Source organism: Panthera pardus, unplaced genomic scaffold (assembly GCF_024362965.1).
Source record: "Panthera pardus isolate Hobbes unplaced genomic scaffold, ASM2436296v1 HiC_scaffold_15, whole genome shotgun sequence".
NCBI lineage: Eukaryota > Metazoa > Chordata > Mammalia > Carnivora > Felidae > Panthera > Panthera pardus.
In genome coordinates, this window is record NW_026526710.1 from 20913001 (window position 1) to 20929012 (window position 16012).

At 51.5% G+C, this 16012-nt stretch overlaps 2 protein-coding genes across 5 annotated transcripts in view; both read right to left on the minus strand.

Annotated features, from left to right (window-relative positions):
• Positions 1–1479: 1479 nt before the first annotated feature.
• On the minus strand, positions 1480–7885 carry CRYBB3 (crystallin beta B3). Its single transcript, XM_019426486.2, has 6 exons — positions 7815–7885; positions 6339–6429; positions 4639–4757; positions 3963–4095; positions 2908–3050; positions 1480–1790 (listed from the first exon to the last, which is right to left on the minus strand). Exons 2-6 carry the CDS (start codon positions 6411–6413, stop codon positions 1625–1627), a joined length of 636 nt encoding a protein of 211 aa, XP_019282031.1. The 5' UTR covers positions 6414–6429; positions 7815–7885; the 3' UTR covers positions 1480–1624.
• Positions 7886–10073: 2188 nt separating this feature from the next.
• KIAA1671 (KIAA1671 ortholog) overlaps positions 10074–16012 on the minus strand; it is a 203505-nt gene continuing 197566 nt past the window's right edge. For all 4 annotated transcript variants that reach the window (XM_019426484.2, XM_019426485.2, XM_053902233.1 and 1 more), the window contains one exon: positions 10074–15242. The gene's annotated coding sequence lies outside the window, so the exon portion shown is untranslated. The remainder of the gene's footprint in view (positions 15243–16012) is intronic.

Below are 16012 nucleotides of genomic sequence, written 5' to 3' on the forward strand. Positions count from 1 at the left end.
TAAATAAATAAGAGGCCCACTGTCTCTCTCCTTGAAAGTGAACCCCATGAGGGAGGGACTTTGTTTTGTTCCCTGCTGTGTCCTCAGGCCTTGGACAGGGCTGGCATTTGCTGAATAAATTAATGAAAACAGACATGGCAGATAGAGAGATGAAGGGGGACATGATGGATAAATGGATGGATGGGATAAAGGAAGGGTGGATGCAAGGATGGATGGATGGATGGATGATGGATGGATGGATGGATGGGAGAGAGGTAGGATGGATAGATCAATGGGAGAATGGATGGAAAGAACTGATGGATGAATGGATGGAAAGACGGATAGAAAGAGGGGTAGATTGGAGGAAGGATGGATGAATAGGATGGATGGATGGATGGATGGATGGATGGATAGTTGGATGGATGGATGGATGGATGGATGGATGGATAAATGGATGGATGGATGGATGGATGGACGGATGGATGGACAGATGGATGGATAAATGGATGGATGGATGGATGAATAGATGAATGGATGGACGGATGGATGGATAGATAAATGGATGGATGGATGGATGGATGGACAGATGGATAGATAAATGGATGGATGGATGGATGGATGGATGGATGGATGGATAGTTGGATGAATGGATGGATGGATGGATGGATAAATGGATGGATGGATGGATGGATGGATGGATGGATGGATGGACGGATGGACAGATGGATGGATAAATGGATGGATGGATGGATGAATAGATGAATGGATGGACGGATGGATGGATAGATAAATGGATGGATGGATGGATGGATGGATGGATGGATGGATGGACAGATGGATGGATAAATGGATGGATGGATGGATGGATGGATGGATGGATGGATGGACGGATGGATGGACGGATGGATAAATGGATGGATGGATGGATGGATGGATGGATGGATGGATGAATAGATGGATGGATGGATGGATGGATGGATGGATAGATAAATGGATGGATGGATGGATGGATGGACAGATGGATGGATAAATGGATGGATGGATAAATGGATGGACGGATGGATGGATGGATGGATGGATGGATGGATGGATCTACAGATCCATAAATAAATGGGACAGATAAATAAATGGGTAAGTAGATGGATGATGAGTGGATGGATGGATGGATGGGAGAGAGGTAAGATGATGGATCAATGGGAGAATGGATGAAAAGAACTGATGGATGAATGGATGGAAAGATGGATAGAAAGAGGGGTAGATTGAAGGAAGGATGGATGAATAGGATGGATAGATGGATGGATGGATGGATGGACGGATGGACAGACGGACTGACAGATGGAAACACAGACAGGAAAACAGACACAAGATCAGTGCAAGTTGTGCATGTGACTTTGTCTAAAAGGACTAGAGCCTGGGGGTGAGCCCAGCTCACAGCCGACCTTGGGGACTCTCAGAACCCTAAAGCCCCAGCCCCCTCAAGAAGTGACGCAGAGGAACATGGCAGGTGGGGGACCGGCCCCAGGCTTTATTGAGTAGATTCCGGGGAAGGGGGGACAGGCAGACCATCACCCTGGCCCTGGAGCCTCCTCTTCTTGCCTCTGCTGCCCCCCAGGGCGGGCCTGGGCCACTGGGGCCTGGGTGCCCTTCAGCTGCTGAGGAAGCAGCCCCGCTTGTGCCACTTCTGGTCCCGGATGCGGCGCACAGACTGCAGCTGCGGCTGGTTGGCGTCCCACTCGTTCCAGTGGCGGTACTCACCCCGCTCGAACACATATTGGCGCCCACGGTAGCCGGGGAACTCGTAGCCAACCCACCTGCCGGGTACCAAGGTTGCGGTAAGGACAGTCAGCCTCCTGCCTCCAGCCAGACCGAGGCTTTGAAAGCCGGCATCTGACCACGCTCTCTGCCTGCCTAAATTCCTCCCAGGCTCCCCAGTGCCCTCCGGATGAATTCAAACTCCCTACCCTGCTCACAGGTCCTTTACCAAACATCTCAACATGCCTTCTCCACACCCCATACTCCAACCTCTCTCATACTACTTTCCTTGAAACGGAGTGTCTCTGAACCCTTACACATGCTTTTCCTTACGCCTGGAACACTCTTCCTTGCCTCATCCATATCCCTCTCCCCTTTCATTCATCTTTACGTCTCGATTTCTATGTCTCCTCCTCCAGGAAAGCCCTTGCTGACGTCCCCAGGCTGAATCAGAGAGCCCCTGTGAGTCTCCCATCGCAATCCTGGTCACAATAAATTGTGAATACCTGTCTCCTTGTCTGTCTCCCCAGCAGACTAAAATTCTTGAGGGCAGAGGCTGTGTAATTCTTGTTGCCCCCATATTCTACACATAGAAATGCTCAGCACAAAGTTGTTGAATAAATTACTATCAGGGAGGAGTGGCACCTTTTAAGGCTCAACCCCAGGTCCCAAGCCCAAAGAGATGTAGTCACTGACAAAGGGAAAATGATTCTAAGATTGCATTAACAGAGATATTAAGCCTAGAAGGAGGGAGGTGATGTACTACGCACTCTCCTGTATACTATTCAGGTCATATCTAGAGAACCACTATGTCACTTCTCACCCGGGTAAGAAGGGCAAGGACTGTGAAAGGAAACAAACAAACAAACAAAAATGCCCCTGAGGATCAGTTCAAGGGCCTGGGGAGGTTTGGCAAAGGAGTGAAGACCTAGATAGGGACAGGTAAGAGCAACAGATTTCACTTGATTAAAAAATAAAGATAAAACTTCCTACAAGTCAAAGCTTCCTGGATATCTAATGGTTATGGAGGGTGAACAATTAGCCATTCCCATCATGGGGCCCCCCACCCCCCGCCATGCCTGGAGAGGCAGGGAGCGTCAGGAAACACGGTGAACAGAGATTCTATTTAAAGCCAGAGGGCGGGGCAGGGCAGGAGTGGGGGGTTGGGTCCCTTACGTCCCGTTGATGGCCCGGATGCTCGCCACGCGGTCCTGGAAGCCATGCGCCCAGAGGCTGGGCACGTCGTCATCCACTATCTCCATCTTGCGGCCGCTGAAAGCTGGGTTCTCAAACAGGTGCAGCTTGTGATCCGGGCCATCCTGGGGGCGAGATCACGTGGTGAGCCGGCGGCCCCTCCCACGCTCAGAACAGGGCTTCTGAGACATGGGAAAGAATCCAGTCACAACAGAATAACGCCTACTCCCGAGCGCCCCCTGCCCGAGGGAGGGAGGCGATTCAGGAGATGCCTGCAGGAGGGACGGGAGGCTAGGGAGGTTCCTCCAGAGCCAGCCTCCTTGGGAATCTTAGAGCCAGGGAGCCATGAAGCCGAGAGTGGGCCTTGGGGCTCCTATTAAAACTCCCATCATTTAGCAGCTAGGGAAACCGAGGCACAGAAAGGCCGGAAGGAGATAAAAATCAGTAACGCAGGAGGATTCCCTCTTGACTAAACCACGTTCTGACTGTGGTCTTCTTAGCTTTCTTCCCACTGTAGCATCAGTGACTGTGACAAGAAGAAAGGGCTGGAGCAGCCACGGAGGGTGGGTGGAGCGGGGGGGGGGGGGGGGGGCGCAGAGAGCAACATTTAAGAGTGTCGCTGTGGATCGAGTCCCTTCCAGGTGTCTGAGGAAGGCAGGTGGAGAACCCGAGCTGCTTTGCAATTACTTTCTGAAGTTACTTTCCGGGATGCGTTGCTTTAAGGACAATGCTGGTCTGGGACTGGACCGTGTGGCTCCTGATTTTAACAGGGTTACAGAGGGAAGTGTCAGTGCTGTGCTGGCGAAGTCAAGATGTGAATCCTGGTGTCCCAGTCCCCAGGCCAGTGGCCACTGGACCATAGCCAGCTGCTTCTCAGCCCGCACAACCTTTTAGGTCAGAAATGAAGACGGCCCTTCCCCAGCCAGGTCCGTACCAGCCTGGCCCCCAGCTAAGCTTGCACAGTGAGCCTGCCTGACCCAGCTCCCAGCCGGTCCTGCTTCTAGGAGCTCCCCCAAATGGGCAGGAGCTGTACTCACGATTTGCAGGGGCCGGAGGGACAGGAGGCTGTCGCTGTGGTGGCTGTTGGACCAGGCGTCCCAGCGAGGGTAATCCCCCTTCTCCAGGACAAACTGCTCGCCACGGAAGGCCCTGCGTTCGAACGCCAGCCACCTGTAGGAGGAAACCGGCCTGGACCCGCGTCTCCTGAGGGAAGGGCCCCCAAAGCTGCTGACCTTCGACCTTGAGCCCTCCCTCCAGCCCTACCACTGATCCCTGGTCCAGGTATGAAAGGAGCTCCCGGAACATACTGGCCGCTGAGACTCTGAGCCAGAAAACCATCCTGGGAAATAGTGTAAAGAATCTGTTTTATGTGCAGCCTTTGTGTAGGTGCTCAGGAACCTTCTTAGCACAATGCCTGGCACCTAGTAGGTAATCCAAAGATAATTCCTCTCCTTTCTCCACCTCTTCCTCATTATTATTGTTATTATTATATTGTTATTTATATGCACGTTTCCATTCATTTTCACAGACACTCTCTCTGAAGCACTCTCTCTGTGCCAGTGTTATCCCCATTTGACAGATGGGAAAACTGAGGCCAGAGATGGGAAGGGAGTCGCCTAAGACCCCACAGCAGACCTAGACCTGGAACCCGGACCTCCTGACCCCCGGAAGGCTCGGGGCTGTGAGGAGGGGGCTGGGGGCCCAAGTACTCACGGCCCAGACTCCACTTGGATGGAGCCCACCTTCTCCAGCAGGCTCTCCGTCAGGTTGGGGCACTCAGCTGAGAGCTCGCACCGCTTGCCCTGGAAGTTCTCCATTTCGTATACGATCACCTGAAAGGGCAGCATCCTGAGCATCCCAGCAGCGTGGAGCTCCCAGGGCCACCCCTTTATCCCCTCCCTCTGCAGGGTCCTCCTTGGGGCAGGGCCAGGAGGACCATCCCTCCGTTCCATCTGCTCTGCCTTGGACGCGCTGGGATCCAGCATCGACTGCAGGCTTGCACTGCCCCCTCGTGGCCACACGCGGGAATGTCTCCAGGAATCTCAAACCAGGATTGCAGCTACTATCTGACCCCAAACTAACAGGGTGAAATGACCCAGGGGAAGGAAATGAAGCCGCTTATGGTTAGGAGGGAATGTGGGCCCCGTTTTAAACTTTTCAAGAGAGGCCAGAAATCTGTATTTTCCTTAACGTGAAATTTCCCTGTGCCAACGAAGGAAACAGCAGCTCGCAACGTCTGAGTTGACCTTCACCTGTCCCACGCCCAGAGAGGAAGAGACTGCAAAGGAAGAGGAAGGTTTTGCCTCTCTTATCCACCTAGAAGCACAAGCTGTCTTTGCAGAAGGCCCCTGAGTTACATCTGTTCTGGTCATTTTATAGAAGGCTCAGAAAGGGTACGTCACTTGTCCTGGGCTGCACAGCAAGTTAGGCAGAGGAACCAGGATTCGGTAAGTCGGTTGGCTCTTTTCTCCTGCACGCTGCTATGGACGAGGCCCACGGAGCCAGGAAGGGCCTGTGGTGGCATCTGCCTTCCAGGCGGGCACTGCCTCTGCGGCTTTGCAAAGGCCTTTAGAAGTCCCTAGACCAACCCTGTGGTCCCCCCAATCCCAAGAGGAGGAAGGCCTCTTTTCTTCTCTTCCACTCTCTTTAAAGCCACCAGCACAGGGCACCTGGGTGGCTCAGTGGGTTAAGCGTCCGGCTTCGGCTCGGGTCATGATCTCACGGTTCGTGAGTTCGAGTCCCGCATCGGGCTCCATGCTGACAGCTCGGAGCCTGGAAGCCTGCTTCGGTTTCTGTGTCTTCCTCTCTCTCTGACCCTCCCCCGTTCATGCTCTGTCTCTCTCAAAAATGAATGAACATTAAAAAAAAAAAATTGAAAGCCACCAGCACATCCTCAGAACTGCCCCCACCCACAGTTATCCCTTTAGTCAACCTATCCTCCAACCCCATCTCAGGTTAAAGCCCCCAGGGAGGCTCAGAGAGGGGAGAGCCAACAAATTCCAGCCGTCGGAATTCTCCTTAGCTGGCCAGGGCAATGGCCTTTACATTTAGCTCTAGCGCCGGCTCAGGGGGCCAAGACAGCGAGCATTGTTCCATTTTCCAGATGGGGCTGTTGAGGCCCAGAGGAGCCAGAGAACTGGACTGAGGTCAGGCAGGAGAGTCCGAGCCATGTCTCCTGAAACCCCTGGGCCTCTGTGCCCCACTGAGACAGGCTGCGTGTGTCCAGTTCCGTTCTCCAGATGAGGACACAGGAGAGAGGGTGCAGTAAAGGCGTGAAGGGAATGTCTTTCTGGCCCCCGATGGCTGGCAGGGGTTTCTCTTTCTGGAGGCCGGCTGCCTGCTGGGGAAGCTGACCCTGAGGCCCAAGAGCAGCCCCAGGCCCGGAGCCGCTGGGACCCCTTCCCGCCCCGTACCTTGTAGCTGCCCCCAAGGCCGCCGTGGCTCTTGCCCGCTGCAGCTTGCTCGGGTGCGCCATGCTGTTCCGCCATCTCGCCAGGAACGCGTCTGGCTCCAAGCAAAGGAAAGTGAGTCACGGGGTGCACCGGGACGAACGAGGTATGGATGAGATTGAGGTCGAAGATGAGCTACAGAACCTTTTGCTGCTTTGGGGGACGTGGTCGTGACTCACTGCACTGGGTCATTCAGTCATTCGACAAACATTCACTGAGCACCTGTCATGGGTCACAGGACTGGGCCTGGCCCCGAAGCGCGTCCCCCTTCCCCCTCCCCAACTACTCCCCAAAACAGGGTTCTTCAAGCTCTGTGTAGGCACACCACCTCTGGACCCTGGCCAGAGGGTGGGCTTCCGCGGGGTTTCTCTACAGGGATCTCTCCCACCTCCATGCTCTGGGCTACGGTCTTCTGTTCATTCGTTACTCTGTTCACCAAAGATTCCAGGAGCACCTGCTCGGTGCCTGGCCTGGGGCTGGGTAACCCGGATGAACGGCAGACTACAGACTGGTGGGAGACGGGCAGACAGAGCGATATCCAGAGAATGCACGATGCAGGACCAGATCCCGGGACACCTGCTCTGGCCCAGTTTCCAGACGTTTGGTGATTTATTCCATATGCATTTATGGAGCACTTACTGTGTACCAGCCACTTAAAGACACAGACACAGACAGTTCCCTGCATCCCTGTGGGGACCGTGACACAACACACAGGCCCCACAGTAGTCACGTGGGAGGATTCTCATGATTGTCCCGCGACACACACAGGGGACTGTTCTCCAGTTTATCAGCACACACACATGCATGCAACTTACACACACATAAGCTCCCGTGGTCCTTGTACACAGTCACATGACAATCACTGTACACGACGGCCCCCCCCCCCACCTCTCTCTCTCTCACACACACACACACACACACACACACACATACACACACCGTGCCCATCTCAGACGTCCGTAGTGGTCCACAAGGCACACACATCTACACCCCGCACCTGAGTGCCCCCCACCATGGCCCCAGCGCCCCCACTGCTGGCGGGTGCAGCTGCGGGGCCCATATGCTCTGGACACAGGCCCAGGGATGCATATCCTACAGGATGCTTGTCCTGTCTATGCCTGGCCTCAGCAGGTCACAGGGCCTGGCCCAGCTCAGGGAGGACCCTCAGGGTCCTTGGCAGCCCCCAATTTGTTCACCCCCCTTCCTCAGCTGCGCTTAGGAGGAAGCCTAAGCACATGCCCGGGGACTCTTCCCTGGCCACCTCCCTCTGATATCAGTTGGGCTTGGTGGCTGGGTCGGCTCCTCCCTCTTGGCTCCAGCCTTTAAGTGAATCCCCGGTTTGTGCAGGGGCCAGCCGTGCATGCCCCAGGGAGATCCCCAAAGGTCTGGGCCTGCCGGGGCAGCTCTCGCCTCCCCTCCCCTGCCCATCCCAGAATGAACCTGCTGCTGTAGCCTCAGGAAGAACAGAGGGGCCAGCACCGTCTGCAGACTCAGTCTGCCTTTGCTCGGAGCGTCCTATTTATGGGCGCTTTTCGACAGCCCAGCACATCCCAGCCTGCTGAGGCAGCGCCCCGTCCACCCGATTCCGTTCGGGCCATTTCACTCCAATAGTGGGCCCAGGGAGGCCCCAGTGCCTGTGTCCTCCGCCATGGCCCCTGATGGCTTCCTGGGGGCAGACGGACCTCATCAGCTTTGTTGGAAGCCTGACAGCGCCGACGGGCGGGCATCGGGGTGTAAAGCTCTCCAGTGCCCCCCAACTCCCTTTCTTTGGCTTCCTGGAGCCACCACCTTCCTAATCCGCTAAGTGACATTTTTGGAATGATACCAGTTCTTAAAGCAAGGGGCCCCGGAATCAATTTTCCCATGTGTCATTACGGCCTAAATTTTAAGTCAGGTTATCCTAAACATAACCCCCAAATTGGGTGTCCATGGGATGCTGTAACAGACCCAACAAAGATTTATTTTCTCCATATAGAGGCATGTATGGCTAACAGCTACCATTTATTGAAGATCTACTATGTGCAAGGCTATGTGCCAACTTCATGAACATTATGTTTAATCTTCACCCAGCCTGCCTGCTTTCTTCCTTCCTTCCTTCCTTCCTTCCTTCTTTCCTTCCTCCCTCCCTTCCCTCCTTCTTTTCTTCCTTCCTTCCTCCCTTCCTTCCTTCTTTCCTTCCTCCCTTCCTTCCTTCCTTCCTTCTTTCCTTCCTTCCTTCTTTCCTTCCTTCCTTCCTTCTTTGAGAGAGGGGTAGAGGAGAGGGGCAGAGGGAGAGAGAGAATCTTAAGCAGGTTCCCTGCTTGACACAGAGCCCGATATGGGGCTTGATCCCACAGCCCTGGGATCATGACCTGAGCCGAAATCAAGAGTCAGATGCTTAACCAACTGAGCCCCCCAGGTGCACCCCCCACCCAAACCTCTTTAGGGAAGGAATTATGATCCCCATTTTATAGATGATTCAGAAACTAAGTTCAGAGAGGTGAAGTCACTTACCCAGAAGCACACAGCAGAGAGGTGGAGAGGCTGGCTTGACCCAGGGCCCAGATCTTAGCCTCAATAGAAATAAAGGCAGTCATGATTGTTACCTTATTTATGACCCCCAAAAAAGCCCCCCCAAAACAAACAAACAAAAAAATGAAACAAAACCCAAAGAGAAAAACAGAAGCCAAAAACAAACCCAAACCAAAACCCTAGGCCCACACATTTTTAAAGTATGATTAATGATGGTTGGGAGACTAAAATGAGGAGAGGGCCAAGGAGTGAATTGTTAGGAAACAGGGGTTGGTTTTGTTATTTTTGGCTAAAATCCTCAAGTTAGCCTAGAGCCCAGTGACCCCGCGTCTCTGGAGATGCTGATGGAATGCTGGGTGGCAGCTGCAGCTGGCCTCTGGAAGCAGGTGACCTCGGGGGCGCTGCTGGAGGTCAGAGCCACATCTGCAAATGGACAGCCACGGAGAGATCATGAAGCAAAACACTCAGACTGGGGCTTTCCTGCTTCTGTCCGTGGAGGATCCTTCTGGGCAGTTCAAACCAAGGGACTACTTCCTGCTGGCCATCGTGGGACCCAGAGCTGGTTTTGTCCCCTTAACTTGGGATGCAGTCACCACCTGCTAGGGATCTAGGGGGGAAGGTCTAAGGGGGATCTGGTGTGACTTCCTCCCATCCGATCCTTTAGGATCTCTGGATCCTAAAAGGACCTGCTGTGTGGCCCAACACTTTCACATGCCACGTTTCCTCAGCCTAAAGTTTCTCAGTATCGGGACTATTGCCATCGGAGGCCAGTTAATTCTTGGTGGTGGGGGGAGCCGTCCTGTGCCCTGTGAGATATTGATCCGCACCCCTGGCCTCTACCCATTAGATGCTAGAAGCACCTCCCGTCCCTCTTTGTAATAACCAAGAATGTCCCCTGTCTTTGCCAGGTGTCATCTGGGGGCCGCTGTCCACCCAGTTGAGGACCACTGGCTTAAACTCTTGCCCGCTAATGCCACTATCAGCACTCCCACAGCCGGGAGGAGGCAGAACGAGGATTCAACCCCACGTTGAATGGAAATCCTGCTTTGTCCCCACGGGTCCCCTTTCCCAGGACCTCAGCTCCCCCCCTTCCTGCCGGTGGCCCCCAGCTCAGCACAGACAACAGACCGACTCAGCTGGTGCATGCATGGGAGAGTCCATTCATCTGCACACTGACACACGGAGCTCTCCAGTGCAACTTGCATCGAAGCTTTATTTGCTATTTTCATAGTCTGAATGCAACATCTTTGTACATGCAAAGGTCATCCTATTTAATGGCAGTTGGCCAGATTCCCAACTGCTCTTCTGTGCGTATGAAACCTCTTTACAGTTACAAAATATAAAAGCACTTGTAGATATCCAATACTCTGTGAGGTCCAGGAAGCCCCCATTTGTTTTAACGTTAAAAATATAGGTTTTTCTAGATGAATTCTCAGTCACGCGATTAGAGACTCTTTTTGGGATTGGATAAAGTACCTGTCGTCCACCTTCTGTTCAGAACCCCTAGAGCTTGTGAATTCATAAGGCAATTGCAAGAACACCAGCAGGCAGGTTTAACTTACCTATACACAGGACTGGAGTTTCTTTCCTACCGTGACTCAAATATCTCAGGAAGGGACCCAGAAGAAAGGCTAGGAAAATATATAGCGGATTTATATATATTTCCACTCCCTCCATCTTACAAAGTGTTTTGAGGATCAGATCCATCGGGGAAGTACATCGTTTCTAGGATATTAGTATGATTTAGGAAACAGCACAGTACAAAATTATCTTCCATAACACAATATATTATTTTTGAGCCCCCTATTTACAGGATGTATAAGGCTATGTGAAATGAGACCAGTAAAAAGCTCAAATTGTTCTTTAGACAACAGCAATTTTTTTTTTTTGTAGGCGTGACACCACTGGAGATTGTCAAAAAAAGGGGCCAGTTGGATTCATAGAGGGAGATGGTCCGGCACCAGGTTGGACAGTGACTATTTAAGAAGATTCGGGGAGAAGCCGATTGATTTTAAGGGTTAGCTCTCCAGGAACCTGAGGCTGAGTCTGCAGAACCCAGATTTCTGCACCCCTCCCCACAGGAATCAATCCAAACATAAGAAAGCAAATTCTAGACGGGTGGGATGGTGGGAACCAAAGGACAGAGGCTGGCGAACACCTGTCACACTCGCATACTGATTGGCTTTCTATGTGGCCCTACATTTCCAGAACCTCAGCTTGCCCAGAATCCCAGTGGGGTTGACTCATAGCACAGCAGAGCCCGGAACCATGGCTTCCTAGGTGGGTGTAACCCAAGGTGGACTCCCTTCCACATGTGGAGTGGGTCCTACCTCTTCCAGGTGGCTCCCTCCAGGTCAGTGCCGTCCCTCCCACCCCACGGAACCATGGTGCCATGGGAGTTTTGCTTCCATGTTTAATACATGGTGGTGGAAGAAAGGCACAATTGAGGCTGTAGGTTTCTCCATTACGGTGGTGACTTTGCCCCGGCGTGAATTAAGGGGGGGAGGGTATCCCCCAATGGACAGAGATCTTCTCCTGCCTCTACTTCTCCCCTCAGGCTCACCCTGAAATTCTAGGGACAGGAACCTAGCTTCCTGTGTTAAGGGACAGGATTATGGGGCAGGGGGAAACACAAGGATTGAGGGGGAAGAAACAGAAACTGATGAGGGAGAGGCAGGCCTGCCAGCATTCTCCTTGGGAGGGACACTGTCTTCTGTGCAGGCCCGAGTCACCTGTGAGAAAGTGTTTAGTTTGGGAGGCGATCTGGCCATGTGCCTGTGGGTTTTCAGCTTTGTGATTATGCCTAGCTCCTGGGGCAATCTGGGGGTGTTGTGACAAAGACATGTACAAGCATAAATGGATGAGGCAGTTCACAGCACCGGGTGGGGGCAGCTGAGCTCTCCTGTGGGGAAAGCACATCAAGGGTTTCCCCCCAATACCTTGCGCAGCCCCTAAACTCTGGGACCTCAGACCTGTGCCTGTTTCTATTCTCGCTCCTTAGCAATGCCTAGAGTTGGCCTCACTTCCCAGGACACATAAAGGGAAACACATTTGTCTCACAACAGATGGCTTGTCCCCCTGGAAAAACTCCCCATCTCATTGTCCTTTTCCTGAATCCTGGACAACCTGAGGCTGTCAGGTCAGTGTCATTCAAAACCCCCAACATCGAAACAACGCAAGCCTTTGAGTTCACGAGAATTTGTCTGATGGCACCAAGGAATTCCCCACAACACTGATTTTTGAGGTCTCACCATGGGATTTCACAAGCCAAAGGCCTCTGTTTCATTAGGCAAAAGACCATGAAGAAGGGGACCCACTGGAGGGGAGAAACACACAGACTCGATCAAAAGACCAGCCATCAAAATGCTGACATGCAAAGGGTGTGTGTGTGTGTGTGTGTGTGTGTGTAGACAGAGGGAGAGACTGTGCGTACATAGGGTTTTGTGTTCAGTATAAGGCTCTCATTTAAGGAGAGCCAAAGGCCCCCAGGAAGGCGGTTGGATGAGGGCAGGTGACTTGATTGCATACAAATGGTTAAGGCATATTAAGTTAGTTTTAGAAGACACAGATATCCAAAGGTGGCCCAGGCAAACTCAAGAAACTAGCATACAGCTGTCCACTTAATGCCAGAGCTCACTCAGTTTAGAAAGAGGAGAAAACCAATGACACACGTGCCCAGCTATTTGCAAAAGTTCCAAAGCATCAGTCACTTCTAACATCATTGCGCTGGTCATAGTGGGATCCAGAGCTCATGGGGAGCCTGCAGAGAGATGGTGGCTCCTGACCCCCTGTGATGGTCGTTTGTACAGTGGAGAGGTGAGGCTGCTCTAGTCACTTTCAAGGGGGGCGGACTTTGTACATCCTAATCACGAAGGAATTAAATGGATTCTTATTTCCAATCAAGGTGTGGGAGGATAGGCAAAAGATCTCCAGATTAATCTCACGTTCAAGTGTTCTTCTTTCCTGTTGGATATACTGCGCTAAAACAGAACCGAACCTTGGAAAGTTCTGCATGGTATCAATATTCTCATTGAACTGAGCAGGTAAATTCCTACTGTCCAAAGCATCAAGGGACCCTTCCCGCCTGAAGGAAAGAAAGGCAGGAGCCAGGAAGAGTCAGGGTCAGAACATGCGGAGTGTCTTTAAAGGGGATCTATTGACCTGGAAAGCCATTGCATCAAAACTGTTCTAAAACATTAAGTGGATCTAAAAAAATTTTTTTAAAAAAAGGAAAGGAAAGGGAAAGTGAAAGGGGAAAGGAAAAAGGAAAATCACACAAAGCAGCAGTTCCTAGATGCATCCCACCCAATGCCCCAGAGAACTGATTGACCACTAACTTGGGGAATGAAAGGAATTCAAGTTATTACCAAGCAGGGCCAAACCTCTAGACACAGATGCAATGAGGCGTCCAGATGCAAAAGGTTGGGTGGGTAACATGGTTCAACAACTGCCCATCAGTAGCCAAAGTTCAGCCAAAAGGACTGGCGGGGTGGGGGGGTGGGGGGGGGGAAGGGGGTGGGGCTTCAGCCCCTGTCCGTGGTGCTGAACCACAACTGCCCTCCGGGGCCCAGATGTTTGGCTTAACCTGAAGAAACAGGATTGCTCTTCACCCCCCACACCCACCCCCCAAGAGAAGGAAGAGATGGTAAAGGGTGAGGGAGGAAGAAGAGATGGGGAGACAAATGGAGATCCCTGGAGACATGGCCAGGGGGAAGGATGGTATGGTATGTTTTGACACCCTTTGCAAATAATGGATTTATCAAGAAAGATTTTCACATCTTGGGAAGTCAGGGGGTGGGCGTACATGTGCTCAATCCCCATATATAGCCTTCCATATATAGCCTTAGGAAACTCAGCTCTGGCACCCCTCAGCGGTCACAGGGTGCCCTGTGAACAGCCCAGGCAAGGTTGGCACAAAGTTTATGGCGACTGCAGGCATGGCAGGTGGCCAGTCAAGCATATCTGGGATGTTTGCGGGAGCCTTGGGTTTCAGAGGTGGAGGAGGCTGGTGTTGAGAATCTCCAAAAAGAAAGACGATCCCCAGAGGTCCTGGAGATTCCTGGGAGTGAGCTTAGTGCTATCAAGAAAGAAAAAAAAAAAAAAAAAAGAGGCAAGATGAACCTTATACTTTGTCACCTAGCATCCAGCACTTTCGTCCAGAGAAGAGTTTCAGCAAGACCCTCACTTCCTGCGTTTGGACCTAAAATAAGCACTTGGTCAGGTGGAGTTGGTGGGGGACGGAGGAGTGGTAGAAGGAAGAGGTGAAGAGAAAAAAAAAAGAACCCCCCATTCATGCATTTGTTCAAAGACCTATCTATTTGGAAAGGTTCTTCCATGCCGGCACTGCGGGTGATGTTCAAAAACGACTGGAGATAAAGATTCTCAGGGCAGGTCTGATCTTTGAGTGAAAAGGCACTGCCATTTGGGCTGCAATTTATGAACATTTGAGGCCAAGGGACAAAGGTCACTCCATAGAAATCAGAGCTCAGATGGAAAGGAACCAAGAAGATTGGTATACAAGGGTGACAATTAGAATTTGTTTTAAAAGCATCGGGTAGGGATGAGATAACCTGAGATGATCGAATATGTCAAGCAAACTCTTCACATATCTTTCCTTCTGCTCTTTAACATAAAAAAACATATGTACATATCTAATTTCAAAGAAAATTGGCTGAATTATTGCTTTAACGCCTTCTAAAGAAAACAAAAAAGACGTATAATGAGACAGGTCAACTGTGCACACAGCCCCGCTGAAAGGATTAATACACTGCAAAGACGTGTGTGTTTAAAAAATTGGAACTGCTGATTCTTTGAGAGGGAGGGAGCCAGAACTTGCCAAAAAAGCAATCAAAACCCCAACCCTGTAACACTGTCGTGGACCACAGTTACAGCAGGAAACGGATGGTTTCTTCTTCCTTGGAAATATGCTCTTGAAAGAGACCTGCCCTGGGGTTGGAGGACGAAGTGCTTTCACAATACAGGTGTTTTTCCAGAACCCAGGGAGATGGTCCAGCCTCAAACCCATGTTCCTGGAGTGGTGTCTAAAAGTGGGTAGAAATGCACATTTTTATGGAAAACACAAAACCACCAACATGGACAATTCTGGGCAGCCTGGCTTCGTTCTCAGCCTGAAGTGCTGTCTGGGGGAGACGTGCAACTGCTTGAGGAGGGTGGGTCTTGCCGCCCTGATCCGGGGTGAGCCTGCGGAGGGCCAGGAGGCCCCAGCCGGTGTTCTCCACCCAACTGCAAGGGCCCAGGCAGGTAACCATGTGCAGGAACGAATGGCAGCAGCGTGGCCTCGTCTTCGGGTTCTGACAGTTAAGGCTTCTGTTCATTAGACGTGGCAGTGTCCCCTGTCTGGAGAGGAAGAGACAGTCCTGACGTCAGCAAGGGGAACATGTGACCCTATGTGTCTCTGCCATTAAGCCTTAAAACCTTTTCTGGGTATTCTCCAAGACGGCCATCCCCACAAGCCATAGGTTAGGAAAGATGAGTTTGGAGTTTTGTTTTGTTTTGTTTTGTTTTGTTTTGTTTTTTGGAGGAGTTGGGTGAGAAAGGTGGCCGGTGGTCAGATGCAGTGGAACAAATGTGAAATTTAGGGTCAGGTCAGGGTTCCAGCCTCAGTTTCCTCATATGGATTTCTATGAGTTTAACTGAGATATCACATGTATAGCCCTAAACACAAAATAAACACGGGCTCTGATTCCTTATCTAAAACTGAGCACAGATTTAGATGGGAATTTAGAATTGCGGGGGGGACGTTTATTATACAAACGTATATACATGCATATATGTATTATGTAACATACATATATATTATGCAAAGCCCCTATCACACCTGCAGTGTAATGTAAAGACATCCATGCAGGTCAGGTTTGCCTCTAAGTAGGTCATGAAAACGCTTCGTTGTCGGTGTCTTCTGGATTTGAGGTTGGTGGGTAAGGGGCTGGCGGGTCTCCTGTGCTACTCATGTCAGAGCAGACTTTTAGGGAGCATGAACCACACGCTCCTACCCCTAGGACTAACCACCGGCACTTTAGTGCATCTTTACTGAGCCCTGGGGACCACTTGGCAACATGGACGCGATTAGCCCATTTTACAGATGGGGAAACTGAAGTTTGAGATCT

Excerpts from the sequence above, each read along its gene's own strand:
- CRYBB3 (XM_019426486.2), bottom strand. The coding sequence starts at position 6,413 with ATGGCGGAACAGCATGGCGCACCCGAGCAAGCTGCAGCGGGCAAGAGC. Across the intron at positions 4,758-6,338 it reads GCCTTGGGGGCAGCTACAAG|GTGATCGTATACGAAATGGA; the intron begins GTACGGGGCGGG and ends CTGCCCTTTCAG. Across the intron at positions 4,096-4,638 it reads ATCCAAGTGGAGTCTGGGCC|GTGGCTGGCGTTCGAACGCA; the intron begins GTGAGTACTTGG and ends TTCCTCCTACAG.